Raw genomic sequence first — 13,718 nt, forward strand, 5'->3', positions numbered from 1 at the left:
AGTTTCCTAGCCTGCAACTCTTAAAGGGAGTAGAAAGCCATTTCACCGTGGAACGGCCTGTGGGTTCGAACTGCAGATCTTTAGAGTTAGCAGCCTGATGTGTAACCACTGTGCCAACAGAGTTCTTTTTTTTTTCCTCAAAAAGGTAAGAAAGGACAACAATTCATGAAGCAGGAAAAGAAAATTATTAGATACAAGTGAGCATGAAGAGAGATGTTCAAACCTGAGAGCCTCTATGAAATTGATGTTAAGAAATTGATCTTCATGGGTGTGTCTTATATACAGGGAAATAATTGGTTAAAATGAAACCATGTGCCATGTAGCACCTGTGACTTGTTAAATTGAAATGCACGTTGAGTTAGACTTACATGGGAAAGAAAATGCATTAATGAGAAAATAGTGGGGTTCCAAGACCTGAAACAGATATTTGAATATTTGAAAAAAATAAGAATTTCAAATTATCACAATACACTGAGATCTCTTGCAAACAGACCCTCAGAAGACTATCAATATTAAAACAGGATACAAGAACTTACACAAACACATGCCTACATAAACACGCATGGTAATACTACATAGTTTATTATAATAATTGAAAAACACACCCAAATCTTATAACGATTTTTGTTTCTGATACTTTTCTGGACTACCAGTCAGCATATTCACACTCCTTGCTTGATTCGAAAGTCACAAACACATTCTACTGCAAATACAATGAAATGTACTCCGTTACTATGCTTGGGATCCTGCTATCGCCTCCCAGAAATTCAAAATTGTGTGCTGTTTTTTTCATCAGCTACAGCACTTAAGAGGGTGATGGGAAAGAAAAAAGAAATTTATAAATGTAAGTTGACTATGTCTGTGCTTCCTGTTCCTGATGGTGGCATATCAAACAAGACACAAATCCTATTACGGAATACATAAGAATATAATATATCAACCATTAGCAAAGTTATTGCATATACTTTTCCATATCCTATGTAGGGCATGTTTTACATCTTTGTTCCTCAAACTATAGATCAAAGGATTCAGCATGGGGATTACCAGGGTGTAAAATAAGGAAGCCACTTTATCACTGTCAAAGGAATGACTGGACTTGGGTTGCACATACATGAAGATTAAAGTCCCATAGAACACTACCACCACTGTCAGGTGGGATCCACAGGTGGAGAAGGCCTTGCGCCTGCCCTCAGCTGAGTTCATCCTGAGTATGGCTAGGAGAATGAGCAGGTAAGAAACAAGAACGACTAAAAGGGAGGAAATCAAATCAAAAGCTGCTAAGATGAGAATGATCATTTCAATTTCATGGGTGTTTGAGCAGAGCAAAGACAGCAAGGGGAGACTGTCACAATAGAAATGACTGACAACGTTGTAGCCACAGAAGGTTAAGTTAAAGACCTTTATAGTCACTAGAAGAGAAACAAATGTGCTGTAGAACTAGGGAATTGCCACCAGCACGTGACATACCCTTTGTGACATGATTACTGTCTAGAGCAGTGGGTTACAGATGGCCACATAGCGGTCGTAGGACATGGCAGACAGAATGAAAATTTCACTAACAATGAACAGGAGAAAAAAACCTAGTTGTATAGCACAAAAATAATAGGAGATTGTGTTTTGATTCACAAGAAAAGTGACTAGCATTTTGGGTCCCACAGTTGTTGAGTAACCAAGATCCGTGATAGCCAAGTGTCTGAGAAAAAAGTACATGGGCGTTTTCAGCTTAGAGTCCACCTTGGTCAGGATGATCATGCCCAAGTTGCCCACCATTGAAATCATGTAGATGACGAGGAAGAGCAAGAATAATGGAGCCTGCAGCTCAGGGCGGTCTGTGATTCCCATCAGAATGAATTCATTCAGCATTGTTAGATTGTGTTTATCCATCTAGGTCTATCAGGAAACCTATTCGAATAGAAACATTAGTATAGTCAATAGCTTTGATGCAGAAACATCTGGTATATTTTTAGTACAAATCCAGTATACTGATTGAATAAGTTAAATACAAGTATACAAATTGAATAAGATAAATCCAAACTTCTATTGACTGGTATTTGAAAGTAAATCTACTCTCCACAAATAAAGCATCTGAACATAGAAATAGAACAAAAAGAAAAGGGACAGAGGAAAAAAGGGATGCTAGAGATACCTGATTATTCATTATTTGGTCCTCAAACAATATATGTCAGTCTCTGAGACATTTTTTATCAAAGGTAGAAGGGCACTACCAATATCTAGTAGTGAAAGGCTTAGAATGCTGCTAAGCAATAACTATATACAGAGAAAGTCCTCACAATAACACATCTTCCATCCCTAATGTCAATAGGACTGGAATTAGCCATCTTTGATATATATCCAAATATAAATATTCATGTAGCTATATATGAATTTTATGAGTTGTTTTATGAAGCACTAATGAAAATGTAAAAGATTAAATGTAGGTATGTAGACTGAATATCCATTATATCATGGACTTAAAATTCATAATGAATATGTCAAGTACATTGTAAAAGTTTTAAAGCATTCCAAAAATTTGAAGAAACATTTAATATACTTACTGCTTGAAAATGTAGTCTTTTGAAAATCCCATGACACGGGCAATATATATTAAAACAGCATTCTCAGGAATTGAATACATGTGCGAACAAGAATTATACTGAGGATTGCTTGTCTTCACAAAGGAAAAAACCCAGGAGATAGACACATGCACATATAGTCTCTGGTAGACCTCTATTTGTGGGTTAAGAATAACATACTGAAATGTCTTAATACACATCAACCAAAGGATCACTTATTTCAGCATTGTTGGCAAACTAAATGAAGATTAATATTTCAATGGACTCATGTAATCGGAAATAATTCTCAAATATCAAGCACATGGTGTTTATTGTTGTTGTTGTTTTTTTTATGAAAAGAATACATTTCCTAAAAGGGATATATATGTATCCCAAGTATACTAATGTGTGTGTGTGTGTGTGTGTGTGTATGTGTGTGTATGTGTGTGTTCTTCTGGAGTGACTTAACTTTGATGTCAGGGATGTGATGATGGCTATTTGAATTGTATGTTTTCCTTGTAACTGCTTCAAATCTTACTCTGCACTATACGCCACTCCATAACTAAACTTGGTCCATTAAAATGCCAATAGTTTTTCCTCTAGTTCTTGAATGCTTCCTCCCCCACCACTATCATGATCCTAATTCTACCTTACAAATCTGACTAGACCAGAGAATGTTCACTGGTACAGATAGGAGCTGGAAACACAGGGAATCCAGGACAGATGAACTCACGATAAGTGATGAGAGTGGCAATGCTGGGAGGGTGAAGGGAAGGTGAGGGAGAAAGGGGCAACAGATTACAAGGATCTACATATAACCTCCTCCCTGGGGGGCAGACAGTGGAAAACTGGGTGAAGGGAGATGTCGGATGGTGTAAGATATGACAAGCTAATAATAATTTATAAATTTATCAAGGGTTCATGGGGCAGGGGGAGCAGGGAGGGAGGGGGGGAAATGATGAGCTGATGCCAAGGGCTCAAGTAGAAAGAAAATGTTTTGAGAATGATGATGGCAACATATGTATAAATGTGCTTGACACAATGGATGGATGTATGATTATGATAAGAGTTGTATGAACCCCCAATAAAATGATTTTTAAAAATTGCCAATCACTTGTATTACCTATCTTACACTTTGCTTAAAATATTCTTATATAACATTAATGTGAATTTCATTAAAATATGTCATTCAAACTAACAAACAAACCAAAAACACTCACTACTATTGAGTCAATGAAGACTCACAATGACCCTATGGAACTAAGTAGAATAAGTAGAATTGCTTCTGTGAATTTCCAAGACTGTAATTTTTGAAGAGTAGAAAGCTCCTTCTCCCTCAGAACAGCTGGTAGTTTTGAACTGCTGACCTTAAGGATCACAGCCCAATGCAGAACCACTGTGCCACCAGGCCTCCATTAGCTAACATATGTTTGCTAATTTTTTGTAACAAATTGCCTACTTTGTCCTGGAAGAATCTATGATGGTGAGAGGAAATTTGATCAATTTAAGATTAATAAGGACACAATCATTGTTTACACAGAATGAAATTTTACTAAAGAAAAATTCCATTTGGATAAAGGGTTCCTTTAGTTTAAAGAAAACAGTGAATTAAATCACTACTTGTTTAAGACCATAGAGACAAAATACATGGATGAGATAAACATGCGTAGATTCTGGATTTATATTAAATCCTTTCCCACATTAAGAAGCCATGCTAATTCTCTCTTATGTGATATATGCATACTACTAATGAAGAAAAATAAAAGTATATCTTTAATTAAAAATTAGTATAAGCATATAATTAATAAACCACAAAATTCAAACAAAAATACCAGAAAAGGTAGAAGCATGGTAGATTAAGGTAAAGTTATTAATAGTCTGAAATGAAACTGCTTACAATGCTGTCCCAATAGTTTCTTAATAAGAAATTATGATAGAAATAGAAAAATAAATGATTATGTTATTAAATTTTACAAATTTGAGAGGAGAAATTCATTATCCCATATATATTACACCAGCCTTGGTAGCATAGTGACTTACAGGTTGGACTGCTAACTTCAAAATCAGCAGTTCAAACTCACCATCCACTCCACAGAAGAAAGATGAGGCTATATCTGCCATAAATATATACTGTCTGGAAAACCCAAAGTGGGCAGTTCTACTCTGTCCAATAGGGTCAGACTGTAAGTCAAAATTGAGTCAATGACAGTTGGTTTGGTTTATTTATTTAATTTAAGTTGTGAGTTTCTGATCTCTACCTTGTCCTTGTGCACATTTATTGCTTGTGTCAGAAATAATTAATTGGGCATTAGTCGATACTATGATTAGGAAATTAAATATCTTTAATAAATCTAATAAAAGCAACATAAGTATTGTTTAGTTGTAAATGACAAAAGGCTGAATAATATTTAAGGAATAATCTGGAAAGTACTGATTTTCCTTAAAAGTGAGAAAAGATTAAAATATTTCTCTCATCAGCACTGGAGTTCTATAGAGAGCACAACATTATTTTTCATACTTTACTGATAATTTAACTCTTATTTTATAAATCTATACTCTTTATAAAAGGAATGAAAGAAAACACTAGAGAGATCCTGTTCATATGCAATATGAAATAGTAGACTGCACACAAAAATGATTTGAAATGCTAATACTTTGCAATTACTTTGCTACAGAATATTGACGGAAACTTTCTGAATACTGGCAAAATCTGGGAATAGTCTATCTTCTCACCTGTAATGAAGCCTCTGTCTTACCTCCCCCATTTGCTCATTACCATGGCTTATGGAGAATGATTTGTGGATTTTATTCACCCTTAGAGGTTCTCCTTGAGGAGATGAAAAACAATTTGTTAATCATCCCTGAAGTATTTGAAAACTTAACAAACTACCCTGGGGTATCTGTTAATGGACCAGGACAATTTGTATTCAAAATGAAAAAGATTCTATTAATGTATTATATATGCAGCTTTAGCTAGTTCATAAATAAAAGCTTATCTATTTTATACATTCTTATGTTTTAAACTTTGCTAAATTTCCACTTTTATCATACATGCATCTGTATTAAAACACTACATTTATAAACCAGGTTTATCAATATTTCAAATTTCTACAGCATTTAATAATGGATGACAAAATCAAGAAGTGATTAAATGTTTTCTTATTACATTGTTTCATATATTTATATGGAAATAAAAATAATGCACAGTGCATATTGAGTTATCATCTGCTGGTTTCTTGTTGACCGTGATGATAATTTTATTATTCAGAATTTTTTTTACCTATTGACTTCTTTTTTATTTCAAAGTGTTACTTCCTTGAGCATTGATTGTGAATCCAAGTAGAATGAAGTACTTGACAACTTCAATCATTTATCAGTTAATACTGATATTGTTTATTCGTCCAGTTGTTATCTACATATTGAATGCATATGTTGTATATATTTTTTGTATATTTATATGTAATACATTAAGAAGGCTGTTGTCTTCTGTCTTCATTTGTAATTGCTTCATGCAACCTTTCCTTTCAACAAACTCTATGATTCTGTGGGTTAAATAATACCCAGTTCATGATGGGTAGCTCAGGCCTCATGGTGACTTGGTGGCCAGTGGTGAGGCGTTCAGTCTCCACCAAGGCCCAGTAACATGCCAACAGCTGTTTGTCAAAGGGGGAGTAGTTGTCTACAAAGGATGGCAGGACTTTACTCCAATACCAAGCGTCTACACTGTGATTCGCCAATGGGGCCCTGCCAAAGTCTCCACACTGCACCATTGGGTCAGCTGGATCATCTGGTTCTAGAGGCAAAGCAGCTTGCACAGCAGATTGCACCTGTTGCACAGCTTTTTCTTGTTCTGGGCCCCACTCAAAATTGGAGGCCATTCATGTCATGTGATAAATAGGTCCCAAGTGAGGGATATGTTGCCTCCAAAATCCGAAGAGGCCCAGTAGGCATTGTGCCTCCTGTATAGGTTTTTGTTTGTTTTGGGGGATACAATAGCTTATTCTTCACTTTAAGAGGGATTTCTTAACATATCCCACACCACTGGACGATAGACATTTAATTGAGGTGGAGGGTACGTAAATCTTCATTTGGTTGATTTCCCAACCTCTTGCATGCAGATGTTGAACCAATGAATCTAGTCTTTGATACATCATTCTCAGTGGGTCCAATCAGCATAATGTCATCAATATAATGGACTAGTGTGACATTTTGAGCAAGACACAGGTGGCCAAGATCCCTGAGGACTAAATTATGGCACAAGGCAGAAGAGTTGATGTACTCCTGAGGAAGAGTGGTGAATGTATGTTGCTATCCCTGCCAGCTGAAGGCAAACTGCTTCTGGTGGTTCTTTGAGACTGGTATTGAGAAACAGGCTTTGGCCAGATCAATATCTGCATACCAAGTACCAGGAGAAGTATTAATTTGTTCAATCAATGAAATCACATTTGGAACAGGGGCAGCAACTGGAGTCACCATCTGGTTAAGTTTACAATAATCCACTGTCATTCTTCAGGATGCATCTGTTTGTTTTTTGTTTTTGTTCCACAGGCCAAAAAGGTGAGTCAAACGGGGATTTGGTAGGAACCACCACCCCTGCATCCTTCAAGTCTTTGATGGTGGCACTAATCTCTGCAGTCCCTCCAGGAATGTGGTGTTGCTTTGGTTTACTATTGTCCTAAGCAATGGCAGTTCTAATGGTGTCCACTTGGCCTTTCATACCATGATAGCCCTTATTCCACATTTCAGGGATCCAATATGGGGGTTCTGCCAGTTACTAAGTATTTCTATTCCAGTGATGCATTCTGGAACTGGGGAAATAACCACAGGATGGGTCCAGGGGCCCACTGGACCCACAGTGAGGTGTACCTGAGCTAAAACTCCATTGATAACTTGATCTCCTTATGCCCCCAACTCTGACTAGCGGGCCTTCAAAACATTTTGAGTCTCCTGGAATTATTGTCAGTTCAGAGCCAGTGTCCAGTATCCCTGAAAAGTCTGATTATTTCTTTTTCCCCGATAAAGTCACTCTTGTGAAAGGCTGCAGGTCCCTTTGGGGAAGGCTAGAAGAAAGACTAACAGTATAAAGCTTCGCTGATGTAGCAGGGTCCTTCTTCAAAAGGTCCCAGCCTTCCCCTCATTCAAGGGGTTGTGGGTCTGTAAACTGGCTCAGGTCTGGACATTGATTGCGTGGTCCTGTCTCTATTCTGGTGTTCATTTGATCTAGCATTCTTCCGTCTGTATAGATCACATATATATTTAGTAGGTTTCCCTTGCATGTCATTCCTAGGAACATTGTGGCTAAGTAGCTAATGCCATAAGTCCACAAGACACAGGTTTCTTTGATCATTATGGAAACCCTGATGTCTATTGAGATAACTATGTCCACCCTATCTCTGTCGAGTCAGTGCTAACACCTGCCCCCTACCACCACGGGGGCCCAATCAACTCTATTGCAGGCAAATGTCAGTGTTCACTTAGGGCAGTTCCCACTGTTAATCCTGGTGTACTAAAAATAACAATTCAGAAAATCTGGGGGCCCACTTCACAAACTTGTTCCTTATGGTTGTAGTGAAAGGTATGTCCTCCGGAACCTCCCTTTTTTGGTTAATGGGATTATTCTGATAGATCCATTCCAACATACCAATTTCCCTAAGCTTTTGGATGCTTTCTTCTACAGCGTACCAAGGTAGTTCAAGTACCTCAAATTGGCTTAATCTAGGCCATCTGGCAGCCCATGCTTCAATGAACCAACCGAATAAGTAATTATATCCTCTCTTAATTAATCTTGCTGAGACATTGAAAGAAGAATCTGTGCTTAGGGGCCCCATGTCAAGAAACTCAGACTGGTCTAATGTTATATCCCTTGCACCAGTATCCCACACCCTTAGTAACCATTCCCAGGGATATTCCCCAAGCTTCTGCTGATGCATACTGCAAAATTTGAGCAGATCTTTATGAGTATAGCCCACTTCTTCCTGAGTCATCATCTGCCAGAACCTCACCTTTAGGAACTTTCTAAGGCTTATTTCTAGTTACAGGGCTAGAGGAAATAATGGGGGGGGGGGTACATTTCTTGGGAGCTCTCAGAAATATTTTGTAATGCAATGTTACAGATGAAGCCCCACCTGGAATTTCAGCCTGAACAGTTTGGTTAATCTGCTCAAGTGTGAGTTCTTTTATGGATAGCAGATTAATCCCCTCAAGTGGGAATGAGGGATCTATTGACTGGGGTGGCTTAATCAACTCTAAGGGCTCAATATCTTCCTCTTGTGGATCATCAGCCCTTCTGTTTCCATCCCATGTTTCAAGGCTCCAATTCTTTTCTATTAATGCCCTTACTTTAATATCAGACACTGTTTTAGACCTACAATTCAGCTGATGCTTTAATTCAGCTATTCAGATGATGAGACTCTAAATTTGGTTTTCGGTAATGTCCGCTCTATTACTCGAGGAGAGAAGACTCCTTTGTAGCACATGCAAAAGCCTTTAGGTCTGTTATTCCATACTTGAGACATGTTTCTGAGGTCCTGAGATTATCCCTTTCTTTGATCACATTATCTAATGTAAGGAAGACCAGTCAACCAGCTTCCCTATACTTCTGATCCGACAAAACTGCTGGAAAATATCAAACACACATCATCCAGAGCCTCATCCCTCACCAGCACTTCATCTATCGGTGGTGATACTGTGGTTATTAGTTTTGCGACTTCACATCATGGATTAACACCACCCACTCTAATAATAGTGTCAGACTTATCCATGCCTTTAGGAGTAGAGATAGCATTATCAGTGCTATCTAATCAGTTAAGCCTAATCTAGCAAGAAAACCAATTTGAGAAGCCCATATTTATGGTCTTGTTTCTCTAGAACCACTCCCAGTACCAATTGTTTTAGGCAGGGTTCTCTAGAGGAACAACACCAGGATATTTATGATTAGATAGATAGTTTATATAGCACAAATGAATATAACAGCTAATTAGTCCACACAGCAGTACAGAAGGCTCAGTTCCATGGAACAGTTAATATACTGGAAGTCCTTCAACTCATGAGGGCTGTTGGGTCCAAAGTCAAGGAAGCAGAGAGCTGAATCTTCCCTAGATCAATGCAGACACAGGCTGAAAACATCAGGCCAGTCACCAAGAGTCAGCAGCTCAGGGGCTTAGCAAAACAGGTCTGTTTGGGATATGGGATATTGAACTCAAGCGATGCAAGACAACCTCAAGCTCAAGCAATGTATACACCAGCAGCATGGCAAAGCAGGTCTCAAAGGAATCTCAAGCTCTAGTGAAAAGATCCCACAGTTAGTGTAGCTCACAAGCTGAGGCAGAGAAATAGCTAAAACAGCTGCACGCTGGTCCAATCACCAGAGAGCAAGAGAGAGGGGATTGGGCCTTGCTGAGCCATTTATCCCTTTGCCCTCCAATCAAACTGTGACCTTATTAATTCCACATGTTCCTATTGACCACGTTGGTACAATAAACCTTCCTATCACAGAGCTCAATATCCATTAATATAATTATGGCTTCTGTTTGACCCTGGCTTACTTTAGCGATATCAGCATTTAATTGAAATACACCATACATCTTCCTCATGGGGCTTAAAGTAAGGCTCTTGATAATACCATTATTTTAGTCAATGGCAAAACACTATTGAGCAAAAGAGTTTATTCATATGTAGGACAGCTTATTATACTCTAATACATGAATTGCTAATATAGTTACACAAGCTGTGAGAGCAAAATATACGCTCATACTTTAAATAACACTTATTTACAAAGACAGAATCATTCCTGGTTGACTAACACATGAAACAAAAAGGCAGAGAGAGAGTGAAAACAACAAATATAGGTTGTTCCCAAAGTCACCACTTGTTGGTCACTCTCAAAGCATAGGTCCAAACACACCCAAAATCCAACAACCACTAATCCCTGAATTTTAGAATAGCGATCCTCTGCTTCTTCTCCCCCTAGGGGATTTCAGTTTGAAAGTTCAGGAGAGTGTTTCAGTCCCCTAGTTCTGAAGCAAGTGAGTTTAAATCCCTTATTGGAGAATTCAATTTGGGTTCCTCAGGTGTGCTTCATGAAGTGGGTTGTGTACCCCAAAAGGGTAGAGTCTAATGTCCCTGTTGTCCCTGTTGTCTCTAGCACATCGAATGCATGGGTCAGCATAGGCAACTAAGAAACTAGTTCAAAAGTAATCAGCTAGGGATATGATACTGAGTGTCTTCCTTGTGGGGTCTACATAGGTAATGCTAAGTGTTTTCTTTAATGGGGAGGTGTGACATTCAGTTCACTCACTTTAGGTATTGTAACCATTTTCTTCTTCTCCAATGCAGACATCCTTTGCTTCCTCTTGATCTGATTTCCCAGTAAAACTCTTTAATTACTTGTGTCAGATTGTCTATTAATTTGGGATGACCATAGAATACTGTTATATAGCAGGCATTATTTGATCTTCTCTGTTTTCCCACAATACAGGAAACTGACCCTATCTGGAGTGAGGCCCACCCTGGTGACATGATTTTTAAAGACACAACAGTTTTTAGAGATTGTCAATTTTTAACTTCACATGATTCTATTGAGGACCTACAACACTGTTAATGTGTATCAATAACTTGTTCCTATTCATTGCTGAGCATAATTTTATGTTATGAATATACAACAGCATGTTTAACCATTAACCAATAGAAGGACATTTGAAGTTGTTACCAGTTTTTAGTTATTATAAATTGTGTGAATATTTTTGTAGAGTTTATTGTATAAATATAATTTTTTAGTCTTCTAGGATAAGTGTCTAAGTTTGTTTTGATTTTGGCAATATTGACTAAGTGTAGCTTATCAATTAAATTTTTGTTCATATATTTCCATGTATCAATAATTTATTAATTTTATTGAGTGGTATTAACTAAGTTGCATATACAACAATGTATTTATTTATTCTCAATTAAGTGAATATTTGGGTTGTTTCTTGTTTTTGACTTAAAAATAAAGTTACTATGAACATTTTCACAGAATCCTTTTAAACAATACTATTATATTTTTTGAATAATTTACTTATCAGAAATGACTAGATTTTATGGTACATTGTAAATATGCCAATATTTTTAAGACAACAATGCTCAAAATAAATTATTTTTAAAAGTATTTACACAATTTTTATTTCTCACTATCAGTTTAAATATGTTTATTTCTTTCACATAAATACGAACCACTTGATATTTTGGTAGATACATAAAGTCATGTCACCAATGTTTAACTTGAACACTCCATAATAAATAATAATGAAGAACATTTTTACCTGATTGTTTGTTAGTTTTGTGTTCTTTACATAAGGTATTGTTCAGTTTTATTTTTGCAGATAGAATTCTATATATGTAGTATATGACACTAATTTAAGATATTTAATTTGAAAATATCCTCTAGATTATAACTTATTTTCATAAAATTGTATTTTATGAATAATATTTTAATATTTTGTATATTCAAACTTATTTCTTTTTATTTAAAAGAAATGCTCATTTATCTTTTAAATTTTAGAACTTTACTTTATTCCAGGCCTTAGTATATTTTTACATTATAAATCATGTTATCTATTGTGCTAGACAGGGTTCTCCAGAGAGATAAAACCAAATTGCTGATAATTAAATATATTTATTTATAAAGATAATTAGATATATAACAAGAAATGAACTATTAAATGATATACAGATAAATATATAATACAAGAAATGAACAGTTAAATATAAAGCACTACAAATGGCTCAGTGCAATTCACTCCCGTGAGAGAGAGTTGTGAGAGACTAGCAGTCCTTCAAGTCTAGTCTGCTGCCAGATCTCCCTCTATTTATAGAGAGCTAGGCTATCTCAGCACAGCAGCCAATCACAAGGCAGATCACCAACTCTCAACTAACCACCAGTCCCAACTGCCAGTCCCCAGCTCCAGAGATGTCCTAAAGGGACCTCAACTTACATCGACACAGTCCACAGGCTAGGCATCCCACAGGTAGTGTAGCCTATATATTGAGGCACAGAACAAGCAAAGCAGCCGCACACTGGTCTGATGATCAAAGAGCAAGAGACAAGAAAGGCGAGGCTCACCGAGACATTCATCTCTCCGCCCTTCAGTTAATCCCAATTGTGTTTATGGGCCAGGCTGGCACAATAAACTATCTCATCTATCAAAAAAGTTTTACTTCAAAAAAAATTAAAAAAAATAAAAAAATAAAAGTTTTACTTCTGTGTTAGTCTGAGTAGACTAAAGAAACAAATTTATAGACATTCATATGTGTGTAAGGAAGGGCTTCCTATACAAGAGCAATTGAATATTGAGTAAGCATCCCAGTCCAGTCCAGATCAAGTCCATAAGTCTGATATTAGTTCATATAGCCAATACTAATCTATAAATTTCTCTTCAGAGTCATGAAACACATGCAATGATGCCGATGCAGGAAGATCACAAGCCAATAGGTGGAAAGTCTTGTGGATCCAGTGGCTGTAGAAGCATCTCAGTGCTGGTAGGGGTCTCTACTTGGCTCCTCCAGCTCAGGGCTCTGGTTGCAAGTGTAGTTCTTTCTATCAGGCTCCTCGACAGTAAGGTCTCATAGAGAGTGTGTCTGTGTCCTGCCTCCAGTGAGCTATTTATCTCTTTAGCATCTTCACGTGAGGTCATCAAGCTGCCACCTGATTGACAGGCTAAATTCCAGTCCTTCACTCTTGTCTCAAATTTACAAGAGATTATGTAACTCACACCTTCTTTCTTTTCAAATTGGCTACTTTTCCTTTGAAAAATTATGTTATTATTTCCTAGTGTTGGATTGAACATCCACAAATTTGTCCAATAGCTTTGATAAGAATAGATTTACTTTTATGTTTCTGTTCTTACTAAGAATGTATTTGAGTTTTCACTATTACTATAAAAGCGCAGTGAACTGTCTATGAATATCCTCAGTTTGAGGAAAAATCATTTTAATTCCATTTTGGTCAAAGTACCATCATAAATATATTGTGGCATTTAAAATGTAATACTACATGAACTTTTATGGCATTGTCTTGCATTTTCAATATTTTATTACAGTAGTTGCCATTAATGTGTTATTTATGATTTAGGTGATAAATTACTGAGAAAATCAGGTTTTGTTCAACAATTCCTACTCATTATGTTTCATGCC

General features: G+C 36.8%; 1 protein-coding gene across 1 annotated transcript; it reads right to left on the reverse strand.

Moving 5' to 3' along the window:
- Nucleotides 1-936: 936 nt before the first annotated feature.
- Nucleotides 937-1,900, reverse strand: LOC101641436 (olfactory receptor 8K3-like). Its single transcript, XM_013006088.2, is given in 1 exon segment — nucleotides 937-1,900. A coding segment is annotated over 1 exon segment (948 nt). The 5' UTR covers nucleotides 1,885-1,900.
- Between the last annotated feature and the right edge of the window lie 11,818 nt (nucleotides 1,901-13,718).

The sequence above is a fragment of the Echinops telfairi genome, unplaced genomic scaffold (assembly GCF_000313985.2).
Source record: "Echinops telfairi isolate 266 unplaced genomic scaffold, ASM31398v2 ScPeMD7_60;HRSCAF=208, whole genome shotgun sequence".
Lineage (NCBI taxonomy): Eukaryota > Metazoa > Chordata > Mammalia > Afrosoricida > Tenrecidae > Echinops > Echinops telfairi.